Source organism: Humulus lupulus, chromosome 6 (genome assembly GCF_963169125.1).
Source record: "Humulus lupulus chromosome 6, drHumLupu1.1, whole genome shotgun sequence".
NCBI lineage: Eukaryota > Viridiplantae > Streptophyta > Magnoliopsida > Rosales > Cannabaceae > Humulus > Humulus lupulus.
The window spans coordinates 78,102,724-78,118,528 of record NC_084798.1 but is presented as its reverse complement, the minus strand read 5'-3'; the positions used below and the strand labels follow the sequence as shown (position 1 = coordinate 78,118,528).

The window sequence follows — 15,805 nt, the reverse complement described above, 5'->3', positions numbered from 1 at the left end:
CTTTTAACCCTAGCACATTAATGACTTTAGAATTCACGTTTTTAACTGGTTGGCTTGATTAACAAGTCCTGCACCTTTACAAATACACAGTGTAACGATCTTGGCTATCCGGGGCGTTACAATAATTGTCTCTGTAGGTTGTTTGATAACTACTACTGGCTTCCTAATCACTCCTCCTTCTATTTCTACTGTGAGGATGACCATAATTGTACCCGACATTTCGAGGTGGCTGGCCTCGGTTCTGGCTAGCTAGTCTTTCATTCCTTGGTTATCGGAATTGCTGTCCAGCTTCAGGAGTAGGAGGCTGGCCTTCCCGTGAGGCTGCACGCCTTAGTGATTCATTAGCAGGTCTTCCAGCTCCAAACACTTATTTGGCACAACCTTGCTCTCTGTTGGGCAGCACTTGCTCATCTTGATGAAGTAGTCGCTGGACCCTGGGCTAGCCCCTCTGTTGGAGCATTGGCTCTGAGTTTGCCCAGGGGGGACTACTTGGCCCCGAGACCATGATGGTTGAGCATGTCCTAGAGGCTGACCAGTTGGTTGTTGGGCTTCAGGATTTTCCTGACCAATGTTCTCAGGCTGAGGATTCACTGGTCGGGATCTCGCTGCTTGATTCTATGACAAGACGGCCACCAACAACCTTGCCGCCTCAGGATTGCGACGATCAGCTTCCTCTTGTTGAATCTCAAGGGCTTGTTGCCTTTGATCCAACCGGGCTTGAAAATCTTGTCTTTGTTTATTGAGGGCTTTAGATATAGCCTCTTGAGCTGCTGCTTGACTTTCACGCATGGCAACGACTTGTTCCTTCATGTGCCCCACGACCCCTTTCAGCTGTTCAAGGTCAGGGTGCAGATCTTCTCCTAAGTCCACATGGGGCTCATCATGCCCAAATGTGGCTGGTGAAGGAAGGTTTCAAGGGGGAGGAAATTAATCTAGGTCTTACACGTGTAGCGAGGCGCAAAGGAGGGATCTGACTGCTTGAGGGGCAGTTAAGATGGCAAGTGTTAGGGTTCCCCCTTGTGGTTCTTAACTCTGGCTTCTAGTAGTGATAGTCATTGCTTCAAATGGATCTAGTAAAATGAGATCTTAGATTTCAGCTCTCAATGAAAGCACCAAAATGTTGTCCAGTGTTTTGGTCAACAACACTAAGTCAATTTATATGACAGAAATAGATTTAGAGAAATGAAGTCAAGTAAACGACACAAATAATTTATAGTGGTTCGATGCTAAGAGTTGGTGATGACCTACGTCCACTTGCACTTTTATTAATCAAAGAAGTCTCAGACTGAAGATCAAGAAGAAACAAGGTTCAACTGAGTTTCTTAGGCCTGAGAAAGAATACAATTCAATAGGGTTTTGTATGTAAAGTGCACACTAATTCAACTTAGAGATAATGACTGAGAGATATCTCTATTTATAGAGTCACTTATTGGGCTATGTGTCCTTACAAATTAATCTAGGTCTTACACATGTAGTGTGAGATTGTTACAACTGGATATAAATTCAAATAATACGGGAAAAATACATTCAAATATCATTTATAGAAATATCTTGGGATATTTCACAATATCTCGGGATATTTCACAATATCTCGTGAAATCCGGATCCTTTGGTGAAAATGTCTTGCATATCGAGCCAGATCTGTCTCCGAACGACTTCAATGGATAGTACCTTCTCGAGCAAGAATGTGTTGGTATGGCTTCCTTGAGCATATATCTTATTCCGACCAACTCTCAACGTTTGATGTCGTTTTATTGCCATGTGTCTTCTTCAAATGCCACGTCATTGAGTCCAAAATTGGGTTAAACAATAATTACAATGTACACAATCATAAAAAAAAAATTGTCAAAAATACTTCCTGAGCCAAAAACAACAAGGGGTGCACCGGTGCCCTTTAAGGGATGCTTCGGAGAATCCTCCTACATAAATATACATAGATATTTTTTAAATTATTAAAAAAAATTGGGAAAACTTTGTTTTTCTTTTGACAAAAATGAAAAACTGGGTTAAATAATATTTACTTTTGTAAATAACGGGGCAAATGGACAAGAGTGCAAAAGAGAAAGCGTAGAGGATAACTCTTGCAAAAGACATGGCTCAAATGTTGTTTGTCCTTACTCATATATAAAACACCATACAGCAACAATGCAGTTCCATTTAAAAAGAAGAAAAAAAACACTCCACTTTAAGTAAATAAGGAGAGACACGCGGCAACATTTAATTTGTCCTTTAGGACGGTTCCCTTACCTAAAAGTTACTTAATACATTTCTATCGACTAAGTATACAATAGTATAGACACGGGAGTCGCATTTTAGGAAACGTGGCAAATATATTTTTTGATGTGAAGAAACGTGGCAAACATTGATTAGAGCTTCACCGATACAACGTTAACAGTTGAGGTAGTTAGGTAAAACTCTTACGGTGTGGCATGTATCGTCATTACCAAGGAAGAAAGAGAGAGAAAGAAATGTAAGATCGAGGAGAGAGAAAGAGAGATAAGCTGTCGTTTAGAGAGAAGAGAGAGAGTGAGTATATGAAAGCAGTGAAGTAGAAATGGTAACGGACCAGGAAATATCGCAGGCTCTGCAAACCCTAATTCACGAATCGTCGTCCTCCAACAACAGTGGAATCAACTCCTTAAACGACCTTGTTCAGGAGCTGGAGACGAAGCTCGGTCAAGACCTTTCCCACAAGTCTGATTTCATTCGAAACCAGATCCATCTCATCTTCCGATCACACCCCACTGTGCCACAGCAACACCAACACCAACACCAACACCAACACTCCCACCCCCACCCCCACCCCCACCCCCACCCCCAGTCCCAGCCTCACCCTCACCCTCACCCTCACCCTGCGCCTCCTCAGCTCAATGACCGTTTTGCTCCTCACCAAAACCCTAATTTTCACCCCACTCCATCTGCCTTCCAGACTTTTTCTCTCCATCCTCAGCCACCGCCGGCTAACCGTGTGGTCGCCACCGCTGATGAGTCCGTTTCTGCCGCCGACCGCCCAAAGGAGGGGTAAGATTCTTTCTTTTTCTTTTCCTTTTTTATATATATTTATATGTAAATTGTGAGCACTGAATTTATAGCTGGCTTTTCTGAGTCTCTGGGCCTCTGTTTGGCTAAATGTAATTAGGTTGTTCAGCACTCCATGGATCTATAATTATAGCTCAATGTGATAAAATATTCTCCACGAGCTACTCTAATTTTTTTTTCTCAATACACTATTCATATTACATGTAGAGTCCACTGTTCACTCTTTTTAAAATATTTTATTACTTTTTTTTTCTTGTTTTCTATATATATAAATATTTTATTACTTTTTTTCTAACTTTTCTATATATATGTTTGATATTAGGAATAATATTTTATGAATTTAGTAATTTTTTATACTTGTATGCATATTATTATCATTTTATATTTTGTTATAATAATTATATTGAGAATTATTTTTAAATTGTGTATTAATTTATATTTTATTTATTTTGGAATAATCTAAAATAAAGTATAATTATATTTTGATATTATATATGGTTAAATATCATAAATATTAAAAAATACTATGGATAGTTAGAGAAAAAATTTAAAATAAATACAAAAATATTAAAAAAAAATAATATTTAAATGATATTGAGTAAAATTAGAGAAGATGGTGTATGGTGTAATGTAAAAGTTAAGAGGTAAAATAGATAAAGTGGTGTTTTGAATAGGTATTTTAGAGTATAGAGAAGAGCACCTATCTATTGGGAGTGCTCTTTGTGGACTGGATTTGGGGGGGTTTTAAGCAATTCAAAAGCTAGCCCTTTTTGAATTTCAGTATTTTAATATTTTTTTATTGAAACGATTATAACTTTTTTAGTTTTTAGGATACCCTTTTGTTTTGTAGTGAAATTAAAGGAATAAATAAAACTCAATTATGGGTATAAAGTCATATAGGACATGCAAACTAGAACTGAAAAATTCAACTTTGTGCATGTATGTGGTGTATATGAGATATATATGTGTATACATTTTACGTGTAGATGCTCATTTTTATATGCTCTTGTAATTATTGTTACAGCACTCAAACCAAACCCAAGAGAAAAGGTGGCCCAGGGGGACTCAACAAGCTTTGTGGTGTTTCCCCTGAACTTCAGACTATTGTTGGCCAACCTGCTCTTCCAAGGACTGAGGTTCAGACTCAAAGAATCTTTTTGTTAGTTTTTGGTTACCTACTCCGAGGTTTTTAATTGTGTCTTCATTGCCTTTTTTTTAGATAGTTAAGCAACTGTGGGCTTACATAAGGAGGAATAATCTCCAAGATCCTAGTAACAAAAGGAAAATTATATGCAATGATGAGCTGCGATTGGTATTTGAGACGGACTGTACTGATATGTTCAAAATGAACAAATTACTAGCTAAACATATTATACCTCTGGAACCTTCAAGTACGTATCTTGTGTAGTTGCTCATTGATTTCTGTGTGTTTCAATTATGTACGTAACACCAAATACTTAGACTAAGGACTTGCTTGTTTTTTGCGCTCTCAGAGGCTCCTAAGAAGGCTAAGGTAGAGGTGGAGTCTGGAACAAAAGGCACAGAAGCTAGTCCTTCTGTGATAGTATCTGAAGAACTTGCAAAATTTTTTGGTGTTAGTGAAAGGGAAATGCTCCAATCAGAGGTTTTAAGACGTATCTGGGAATACATAAAGGTCAACAATCTTGAGGTAAGTAACATACTTTACCACCACTCTAAAGAAAAAAAAAAGTGAGGTAGATTGGCCCAGTGTGCAAAGTTTGAATTTTTTACATAGCATGAATATCCTTTTATATTTCCATGGTTCTCTCTCATTGAGCTCCCTTTTTGCTTGATTGTTTTATATTTGTACCATGTCCTTGCAGTTGACCTTAATACGGTACTTTTGCATTTTGCCTGATTTAGTGTTAAGATGATTGCTATTTGAAATAGCTGTGCTAACCATTTTCTTTTTTCACCTGGACTTATACATAGGATCCTTTAAACCACATGGCTATAATATGTGATGCAAAGCTTCAAGAGCTCTTTGGTTGTGATAGCATCTCAACATTGGGGATGCCAGAGGCTTTGGCACGCAGCCATATATGCCGGAAACCCTGATTGGCTGTTTTCTGGTAAGAACTGTATCCGATCCACTTATTTTACTTTTGAGTTGAGGACAGGAAAATTAGCATTTAGCTACCGCATACCAAGAATTTGTTGTCTTATATGATGGTTTTCCAACCTAGCATTTAACCAGGTGGTTTTCTGCAAAAGTTTCCAACTTCTTTGTCCAGAAAAATTGATGTGATCTTTGTTTTGCTTGCAGTTGCAGATCAGTTGGTATTTGCTCGTCGATAGGGAAGTTGTAGTTATCTATATAATGTATGAGGTCATGGCCAATATTTGTTAGTAATGCCATGGATCTAGGGTTATGGATTGACTGACTGACTAGTTAGGTAGAATGACCCGTGGAAATTTTTAACACCTGTAAAAAAGGGCAGAAGTAGAATGAAAAAAAAACACAACGTATCATGTAAGAAGTTGTTATTAGCTCACTTTCAGTGATGAATGATGTTTTCTTTATTTTGTTTTAATGGTCTGCAGCTTACAAGTTCTGTACGTATTATACCATTCATGGTTTTATTTATGTATAGGTCTTGTTCTTGCCCCATGTAAGGAATATAATTCCCCTTGTCAGATTTAATCATTATGCTATATATATATTTATTACTTGTGTAAATAGTAAATTAACAAGGCAATGAACATCCGTGAGGTTTGATTTATGATCTAGTGCGACAGAAGTATCTTTAGAATAATGTGCAAACTTCTTAGCATACATGTGCTATTCAGGGCCATGACCTTTGAACAAGTTTGATTTTTATATCGTTTATTTGTCCCATGTGCTATTCACCAGCTAGGTTCACATGACAAACTAACAATTATAACCGAACATTTAAAAAACTGTGAAGCTCTCCTGTAAATTAAACTTTGGAATATAAGCCCCTCAGAGTTCAACGGCCGACAGACAACAAAATGGCCAAGAACGGTTCCAAAGTAGTGGTCCAGTGGATACTTTATGGCCATTTTTAGCTTGATAGCACTGTTGGGCAGTGCCAGTGCCATAAACATTGACTCCAGCAACTTTGCAGTATAGTATGCCTCCCTGCATTGAAAGGCAAATCACCAAATGAGAATTGCTGCGCTCTAATTCACTGGATCAACTTGCCATGCCTCCGTAGGTACAATGATGCACTTCCTGCAATCGGTGTCAAACCTGCACAGGCTGTAGAGCTGCCTCAGAAATGTGGCCTGAAAATGCTGCAGGAGTGCCAAGGTAAGGTTCCAAAATGCTCATAATTGTTGCATCAAAAGATTAGATCAGAGTTAAACGATTTAGTTTTTAATCGCATTGTTACATTCACGAGCATGGTTGGACTTGGCATGGATTTTGGCTTTCTCAGCCATTGCTTTGCATGTTATGTCGAGTCTCTAATCATTAGCTTTCTTTCATGTGCAGTGGCATGAAGCACCGCAGGGGAATTGTTTACAGGAATGTGTGTTGGAATAAGTCTGTCCGCGCCATTGTGAATTTTTGCACCTTGTCTGGTATTAAATTATTGTAAATTCATTTCTTGTGTGCCGTCAAGATTTACTTTTGCAAAATCATCTTTCAAAGGGGTCTATTCTTGCCAAGAGACACCTGACTGTTTGTCTTATATAATATTCTCTTCATGATTTTGATTGCACCTTATCAATGTTATGCGATCTGGTTGTGGATGCCATTCAGGTCCATACTGGTATTTTAAGCACATGTGTTCTTGGCGTTTAATGACTAAGAAAAGACACGAGACTAGTCCTAAGTTTGAGTAAAATCCCTCGAACATAATTCTCTTATTAGCTTAAGAGACTCAAAAATTCATCTATTCTTCATTTACAAGCTTTCAACATGAGGAACGTAAAAAAGTTTAATACCATATGAGAAAGTCAGAACAAAAGTAAGTAAATTTACTACCACTTTGCCCAGTGTTACCTTTAGATAATTCTTAGTACTTTTCTGTCATGCCCTCGATTTATCATCTTTTCTTTGACTTGAGCCTGATGCTCTCAACTCAAGTTATTCATCTAAGTTGGGAGCTGATTTTCACGAGGGCCACCAAAGATGGGTCTCATGTAAGCATCATCAAACCTCCTCCAGTAGGAGTGAATGGTGTATACAGGCCTTTCTATCAACATGGACAAACTGTTTTTAGCCCGAAGGATGTTGGTTGTGGCAGATTCTTCAAAGGAGAGCAAAGGAGGGGTCAAGTCCTCTGTAAGGTCTTTGGACCTTTCTCGACTAATGACGTTAGTCATATGATGGGGAAGCAGACAGCTTATTAGTGGCTTAGTTAGAAGACCAAATACCTGTTATCATATAAAAATTCGACAGTTGATGACAAATAATCCAAAATAATCAATGTAATATATACATTTGCCCTTGTCTTCTAATTAGATAAAAATATTCACTTACCACTGTACTGAAAAGGACAACAATTATGGTGACTGTGATCATTGAAGCATTGATGGGGTCCGAAGTAACACCGTAAAATGTGAACTTCACAAGCCAAAAGCATTAAAATGGTCAAAATGCATGATGATCAAATGAATTAGATGACAAGTCATGTATAAGTTTTATGTAACCAAAGCACATACCTTTTCAAATGCCAAAGCTATTGAGACAGCTCCCCTCATTAGTCCAGCCCACCATATGACGATCTGAAGAGGTAGCATTAGCATGATCATTTAACCTATGCCCTTAATTGTAATCAAATTTGTGATTAACTACTATCTTACCATGTGTTTGAATGTGAGTTTAGATGATCCACCAGAATGCGATTCATTCATGTAGTTGGAAAGAACAGAGAGAGGGAAAACGAATGCAGCACGTCCAAGCGATACCAGTAAGATTAGTGTACTCCAAATGCTTATGGAAGTACCAAAACTGCAACCAAAGAGAGTATATTTGAAAGAAAACACAGTTGAGCTAATATAGTATAACTAGTACTAATGGAAAGAGGAAAAAGTACTTTAACTTGGACATCTTCCACTTCTCCATGTCAAGAGCATCCATTCCCACATAAAGAAAAATGAATGTCTCTGCAACAAATGACATCATAGCAAATACATTCCTGCAGAGGAAATGGAAATCAACAATCCGATTGGTGTGTTAAATAATTGTTAGGTAGAATATAAGAAATTTTGTAAAATCCAACAACATAATCTGCCAATGCATGCCTGGTTGTGATTCTAGAAGTCTCTGCCACATTATGCCATGCATAGTGTGACATGAGAATACCGCAAAAGAAAACGGTAAGTATTCCACTCAGATTGAACAGCTGCAAAAGAGCAATTAAGATGCTAACAACTTTAAGTATTCATAAAAAAAAATGAAATGGTAGATAATAAGCATGTTTGATCATCTAATATGAGAAAGGTGAATCAGGATTTCAAAAGAGCATTATACAGAGAAATTCAGGCTTGTCTGTTGAATGATACCGGTATGGTATAGATTCAAATATATTTAGAAATACAATTTTTACACAAACTGAATATGTAAATAAATTATAATCAACAATGTTAGCTTCTTTAAATGACATATATTGGAGGAACTTTCAAGTCCATGTTATTACCTCAGCCAACATGTATGATAGATAAGCCATTAAGACCATCAAGGCAATTTCACGAATACTCGAATGTCTGTAATCAAACACAAAAACGGGTTTATATACACAATAAGTACCAAACTAATTGAAAACCTGAGACTAAAACATTGAAAGAAATGCCAAACTCTGGCCTTTCCCGTTGCATCTTCGACAGAAGTAGTCACTTGCCTTCCAAAGCACAGGGTCTTAAGGACATATGACGTCAAAAGTCCAGACTGGAAGAAAATAGATACTAAACAATCAGACAGAAAATGCTAAGGCATGACATTCTTCAAGGCACGGAATCTCTGAATATTATACACACGTATATAAATAAGCCAAGTAGAAACTAATAGTAAGGAACACTAATCAATGGAAAAGTATATATTCATTCCTTGATTTATTTCATATACAGTCATCACATAAATACTTACTACGATTCCGAGTACTGTGCTTGTGAAGAACAAATACAGAAAATCTCCCAAGACATGGAAAAAGGTCTTGCTACCAAACCGAGTAATGTCAATCTTTTGTATTGCATTGAATAGTACAACTGATGTTGCATCATTCACCACTCCTTCTCCGAATACTAGGCTGTATAGCAATGGGGTTTCATCTTGATGAAGCACCTAAATAAGTACATATATATATATATGTGTGTGTGTGTGTGTGTGATAGCTTAGACGAAGAACGAAACATTGAAGTACGTAGTTGAAGGGAAAAAAAACTAAAAGAAAAAGCAGGATTATGGAATGGAACCAAACCTCAAGTTCAAGTGCTGACTAACCTGCAGGGTGCACACTGTATCAGTTGACGAGAATATTGTTCCTATAGCTGAATCAAAACAAGCAAGTTCGTTTGCAAATACAGTTATATGCCATATTATACGTGATTACATACAAGATAAAACATACTTATGGGAATTGTCATAGGCTCATATATTACGACATAAATAAGTATCTGACCAAGAAAGTCGCGCACATTCAGACCATTAAAGCCCAACTTAGAGAATAACCACCAGCTGCCTAGGTCAAAAGTAAGTTGAAGACATTTAGAATAGCCCCACAGTATGCAGCGAGCGACAAAGAATAATAATCTGTGATTGGAAATTACCACACGTTATGATCGATGTGGAAATGAAAACACCAACCACACCAAATAGCATGATGGTTAAGAAGTTGTGGAAGAACTGTTTTTTCTTGACTTGAAACCTGACATATGCATCAGCAAAGTACAGAGTAAGCACAATAAGCCTAAAACTCACCCACCCCATGATCATGATCATGATGATGATCTTACCCGGCATTAAAAATTATTGGCGGAAGAAGGTAAATGAAGAACAATTCTTCATCAAAAGTCAGAATATGAGAACTCTTGCCCTTGCTCATAACCAATATGATAGTCCCTGCTATGATTCCCTGCTTAGCATGTACAAATTTAGAGGCAATACAGGTAATATTTTATATCACAAATCAACAAAGACTCGAATCACAATTACGACAATGAAAACATTTTGCTAACGAAGAGATATGTCCAATTATGGGGCCATTAAAACGACGTGTGTTCTGTTCATATCATATATTTTCACTTGTTAATACAAACACAGATTAAAACAAACCAAAATTGTCGTACGTTCAGAGCTTATGTTTGGGAACTTACCAAGAAAATGGCGGTGATGGATTCGTTAACCCATCGATTCTTTTCAAGCAAGTGACCAATGATGAGGCAGAGGCAGAGAACCGCTACGAACAACGAGATGGGCATCACTTGGGCATGGTCCTTCGAAAAGTTTCCCACCATAGCTATTGGCATTGTGTGTATGTTTTGCCAAACTTACAAACAAAACTCTTACAAATAACGAAGACGATGATACACATAAAACCAGTTGAGCATCTTCAGTTCCTGACTGACATGAGTTTCGACTGTAACGACGATGGGATTAACATGTGGACACTAAGCATGCCAGTCTTACACGTGTGTTTTTGATTCAGTCAGCTAGCAGCAATAACATCTCATAATTATTTTGTTTGCTCTTGTTTGGATCAAAGTAAAGGAGAAGAAATATAAAAGTCTATTTTTTCGGATAGATAAACTCAACCGCCCAACTTTTTCGATATGTTAAATTTTGTTTATATATATATATATATTCTATAGGGCTCTTACTGTTTTTTTGACTACTCAACACGTTTCGGCGCGTTTTTTTTTTTTTTTTTTTATTGATTATGTATATTGTAACTATTTAGAGCCTCTGCAAATTTTCAGAAAATTCTGAATAGTTTACAGTATCAAAAACTAAGTTCAAACATGTAGATTTCCACGCGCATAAAAAAATTAGTCACGCGTGCAACAACATATTTGAACCTAGTTTTCGGTACTGTAAACTTTTCAGAATTTTCTGAAAATTTGGAGAATGTCCTAAATAGCTACAATATACACACTCATAAAAAAAATTGTGTCAAAAACTGTTCACGGGTCGAGAACACTGAGAGCCCACCAGTATAGCTTAAAGTGAGCCCCTATAAAAAAATTCCCTTATATTTATATACTAGTTTTTCTTATTCGTGCCAATGGCACGTGGGCTTAAAGGATAGAAAATAAATAATCATAAAAAAAAAAAGAGATATTTGCAACTAAATTATTGTATTTATAGTACTTAAGCATCAAAGTTATTTTTTGGTGGCAAAAATATTTTGTATTCATGTTTTGATGCAATTTAATATAATTATTTGTTTCGTCGTTAATTTCATCTACATAGTGTGAAATTTGTTAATAACTTAAATACTTTCACCGTAATTATCTCTTAAATTAGGTACTTTCACCGCAAATATTTTTTAAATTAGGTACTTTTGTCGAAAATATTTCTTTAATTTGGTATTTTTACATATGTGTCACATATGAACTTATCAATGAGAATTGACGATTGTACCAAATTATACCAAAATATAGACAGAATGTACTTTTGCTGCCAAAAAGATAACTTGAGTAATTAAATGCTACAAACCTAATAACTTACTTAATTTCCCACAAATAAGCCTAAAAAAATTATTTTTATGTTATAATTTGATTTGATGGGAAATAAATTTAATAATATTTAAAGTTGACAAAATAATTTTTAATCATAGATACATGCTCACTACTCCTAATAACAATTAAAACATTTACAACATAAATGAAATATAAATGCATATTTAAAAATAAAACTTTTTTCTTAAAAAAAAACATCAACAAGCTTAAAACAAAATAGGAACTAATAAACAAAACATCGAAACTTATTTAGTTAAGAGGGTCATAAAATTTAATAAACAAGAACTAACATATAATAATAATACTAACAATATAAAAATAACTTATTAAAAATAATAAATATTAAGAAAAAGAAAGGCTCACTTCCAGCATGACAATATATTTTAATTTTTTTAGTTACTATATATTTTATTTCATATTTTGAATATATAATAATATAATTTTAACATTTAAATTATTATTAAGACAAAAATTAATCAATAATTTAATAAAATTATGATCTATTAACATTTCAAAGTTGTAAAAATTTTATGGGGTCAATAGTTTTGCGATGAGTGAAAGAATACATTTCTCATTTGACAGTTTTTTCTTTTATTTAAGACAGTTATATATATACTTGGAGTAATTTAAGATAACTATATTATCCACTTTATTTTTTTCCATCACGTTCGTCGACATCCTCAGGTCCTTGACAACACCCCTCTTGCAACCTCGATTTCGAACAAAAGAATCCCTTATTTCCTCTTCAGTTGGTGAAAGTAAAGTTTGTTTTTCTTCTGCTTTTATTTAAGGTTTCAACTAGTAAAGGAGTGTCTTTGTTTTTGTTTTTTCTTTCACTCTTTGTATCCAAACATATGGTAGTCAAATTTAAGAAAGAAGATCTTTGGTTCCTAAACTATTTTCTTCAAGTATGACCTCTTAATTCATATGACAATATTAACATGGTTGTTCTCTCTTTATTTGGGCTTCAAAATGATGTTGGGTTGTCTCCATTTTTGATAGACAAGCCCACATAGAATTGGACCCAAAAAGAATAGAAGCCCACGTTAAGGCCTGGTCCGACAATCAAGAGACTCGAGTAGAGAGTCCTCAAGAAGCCAATACACCAGCTGCTACTGAAGAACAAGCTACACCAGCCAAAGGAAAAGGAAGAGAGACAACAGAAGCACCATCGCATGAGAAACGAGAGCGCGTGAAGCCAAGATGGATGAGGGAATTCGTTATGGCCGAGTAACATTGAGAGTAGAGGCGGTTGTAGTAACCAATTTCTGTTACAAACTACTCTATGTATTTCTTTTTGCTTTCCTATCCTTGGATATATACTAGATGATTTGATATTATGGGTTTTTTTATGTTGAATGAGGAAATTGGTAATTGGAGTTGGGTACTGACTCAAAGAGTACTTACCTAATTTTAGCTATCGCTGGTGCTTTCATTGAGAGCTCACTGTCATGAAAAACGACGAGATTGTTTAGTTGCTGAAGGCTATGGAGAATAACTTCAAACAACATGTTGATGCCCAACTAGAGAAGTTCACTTCATTGTTTGACCAACACCGTGCATCGGCAGAGGAACGACTGGGACAAATGTCTCAACCTCCGACCAAGACGAAACCCATTGAACAGAATCAGAGCGTCGAAGTGGAACAGAGTCGTGTCTTAACCATGCGTAACGGAGGAGATGCTGCATATAAGGATATGAATTCGATTTTGAAGACCTTGAGGGTAAGGGTACCTAGATTTGATGGAACTAGTGTGGAGAATTGGATCTACAAGATCAATAAATATTTTAATCTTCATAAGGTAGAACCAGATACGTGATTGGCAATGGTGGCTTTCCATTTGGAAGGAGGCCCTGCTACTTGGTTTCAGTGGATGGAGAAAGGGGGTTCGTTCATCAATTGGGAGACCTTTATACAAGAGCTCTGCAAGAGGTATGGTTCGTACATATATGATGATCCTTTAGGAAAGATATCCAAGCTTACACAAGTTGGTCGAGTCTCAAAATACTGAGCTAAATTCGAAGAGTTAATGACTCAGATTACTGGGGTGCCATAAACTATGTTTCTCAATTTTTTTTGTGTGGGGATTGAAGTTAGACATTCGACGTGAGCTGCTGATAGCAACACCCACGGATTTGGCAAATACCATGGCCAAGGCGCAGCTGTTTGAAGATAGGCACAAAGACATGTCGGGACGATTCCATTCTGATTACTCACCATCTGGTTATTCAGAAAGGAAAGTTGGGGCTACGGGTGTTTCATTGGGCAACAAACCGAGTAGTCAATCGTTGCAAGGGAGTGCGGGCATGAGTCTGAATCTAAAACCTATTAACACCATGAACTTGCTACCTATCAAGCGCCTAACACTTGCGGAATTGCAAGACCGACAAGACAAAGGGTTATGTTTCACTTGTGATGAAAAGTTTAATTATGGTCACAAATGCAAGAACAAGGTATTGTTGTATTGTGGGAAAGAAGAGGAGGAAGACAATATCGAGGACACACAAGGAAGCATTGACGAGGAGATTGAGGAAGAGGTAAGCCTAAATGCCTTATCAAATTCTGTCAATCCGCACATTTTCCAATTGCTGGCTAATCATGGCACAGAAACGCTGGATGTTTTGATCAATACGAGCAACAATAATAACTTCATCCAAGAGAATTTAGTCGATAAGTTACATCTTCCATGGGATGTGTTTACCCAAAAAAGATTTACCTAATGACGTGGAAAAATTAACATGCACATGGGATACATGTGGCCGTTTAAGTGAGTACGATCTGTTCAACCATCGACCAGAAGAGAATTCACTCTCAGCAGACAACATATTTCATGGGCGACCAGTCTTGTCACAACATTTTAGATATTTCTTACAAAAATGTAATTTTGCATGTATGTAATAATTGTGATTTCCATTATTATTTGGATAGACTTGTATTAAATGTAATTAAGGCGCATCGGCCCATGTAGAACTCCTTGAGCCTATAAATAAGACTCAAAAGGCTCAAGAGATGGGACTTTTTTCGGAAGGAATTTTGAGAGAGAAATATAGTGTTTTTATCAGCCAAAATTGTATTCATCCCTGAGATTGTGAAACTCGAGAACCCTAGTTCATTGATCACAGTTTTTGGGATTCTACATTAATAAGAACACTAAGTGGACGTAGGTTATTATCATTACTTGGGGCCAAACCACTCTAAAACTTTGGTGTCGTTTATCTTTTTGTCTTGAATTCTTCTTGTTTTTATCGTTTTACTTGACTTCGTATCATTGACTAAATAAATGGTCAAAATTTTGGTGCTTTCATTGAGAGCTGAACTCAAGACCTCCAAGAAGATCAAATGACAAAAACAGCTAGGAAGACTGGGCAAACCTCTGGTACTGCGCCAACCCAACCTCCTCCACAAAACCTGGCTGAGGATGAACCACAAGTGGAATTGGAAGAGGAGGAGATGGATTCTGAAACTTTGAGGATGACTCTGATTGTGTTGCAAGAGGAACTAGCCAATTTGAGGGCTAATCAAGAAAATGTGGTTGAAACAATGGCGCTGCATCAGAGGGAGATTGATAGGCACACCAAGAATTGAATGAGTGGTAGACCGATATGGATTGCCGGTAGAGGGATGCCACTACTGCTCTGGAGGCAGCCATTCAGCTGGCTCAGGGACAACTTGCACCTGCCTTCCAACCGGATCAGCCACCTAGTAAGCGACCACAACAAGGTCCATATTCAAATCATCCCCAAAATCACCATACTCTGCCTCAACCGACAAACCCTCAAAGGCCGGAGCAACCCCTGCTGCTAAACAAGATAGGTCGTTCCAAGATCCTGAGCAGCAACCACCCTCTCGTGCTGGTCGAGATAATCTCCAGCAGCAAAGGCAAAATAGGGCTGGGCAGCCTCCCCGAAGCCCTAGACGCCAGACTGCTGAGGAGGCAAACCCACCGAGCAGGGGACAACGTCCTTCTGCAAGCAGAAGGCAGGTTGAATCAGGCTTTGCGGTCAGGGGTCCTCCTCGACATAATAATGCCCGAGGACCTAGTGACCAACGCAGGCCTCCACCTGTCAGTCGGGACATGCCAACAAGGGGAGGAGGAAAT

At 37.2% G+C, this 15,805-nt stretch overlaps 2 protein-coding genes across 2 annotated transcripts; one reads left to right on the top strand and one right to left on the bottom strand.

Annotated features, from left to right (window-relative positions):
• Positions 1-2,444: 2,444 nt before the first annotated feature.
• Positions 2,445-5,816, top strand: LOC133782302 (uncharacterized). The gene is made up of 6 exons (XM_062221551.1): positions 2,445-3,021; positions 4,064-4,175; positions 4,259-4,430; positions 4,533-4,708; positions 4,993-5,132; positions 5,327-5,816. Exons 1-5 carry the CDS (start codon positions 2,555-2,557, stop codon positions 5,116-5,118), a joined length of 1,053 nt encoding a protein of 350 aa, XP_062077535.1. The 5' UTR covers positions 2,445-2,554; the 3' UTR covers positions 5,119-5,132; positions 5,327-5,816.
• Positions 5,817-6,346: 530 nt separating this feature from the next.
• On the bottom strand, positions 6,347-11,029 carry LOC133782303 (sodium/hydrogen exchanger 4). Its single transcript, XM_062221552.1, has 14 exons — positions 10,341-11,029; positions 9,981-10,099; positions 9,795-9,892; positions 9,647-9,706; positions 9,469-9,515; positions 9,116-9,310; positions 8,871-8,917; positions 8,670-8,736; positions 8,275-8,375; positions 8,067-8,168; positions 7,834-7,981; positions 7,693-7,755; positions 7,511-7,594; positions 6,347-7,404 (listed from the first exon to the last, which is right to left on the bottom strand). Exons 1-14 carry the CDS (start codon positions 10,491-10,493, stop codon positions 7,123-7,125), a joined length of 1,566 nt encoding a protein of 521 aa, XP_062077536.1. The 5' UTR covers positions 10,494-11,029; the 3' UTR covers positions 6,347-7,122.
• Positions 11,030-15,805: the final 4,776 nt, after the last annotated feature.

Bases quoted from the DNA above. Each gene is read 5' to 3' on its own strand.
- LOC133782303 (XM_062221552.1), bottom strand. From the start codon at position 10,493: ATGCCAATAGCTATGGTGGGAAACTTTTCGAAGGACCATGCCCAAGTG. The intron at 9,707-9,794 runs GTAATTTCCAAT...CTTTTGACCTAG, and splicing joins CACATCGATCATAACGTGTG to GCAGCTGGTGGTTATTCTCT. The intron at 8,918-9,115 runs GTAAGTATTTAT...ATTTTCTTCCAG, and splicing joins GCACAGTACTCGGAATCGTA to TCTGGACTTTTGACGTCATA.
- LOC133782302 (XM_062221551.1), top strand. From the start codon at position 2,555: ATGGTAACGGACCAGGAAATATCGCAGGCTCTGCAAACCCTAATTCAC. The intron at 3,022-4,063 runs GTAAGATTCTTT...TTATTGTTACAG, and splicing joins GCCGACCGCCCAAAGGAGGG to CACTCAAACCAAACCCAAGA. The intron at 4,176-4,258 runs GTTCAGACTCAA...CCTTTTTTTTAG, and splicing joins CTGCTCTTCCAAGGACTGAG to ATAGTTAAGCAACTGTGGGC.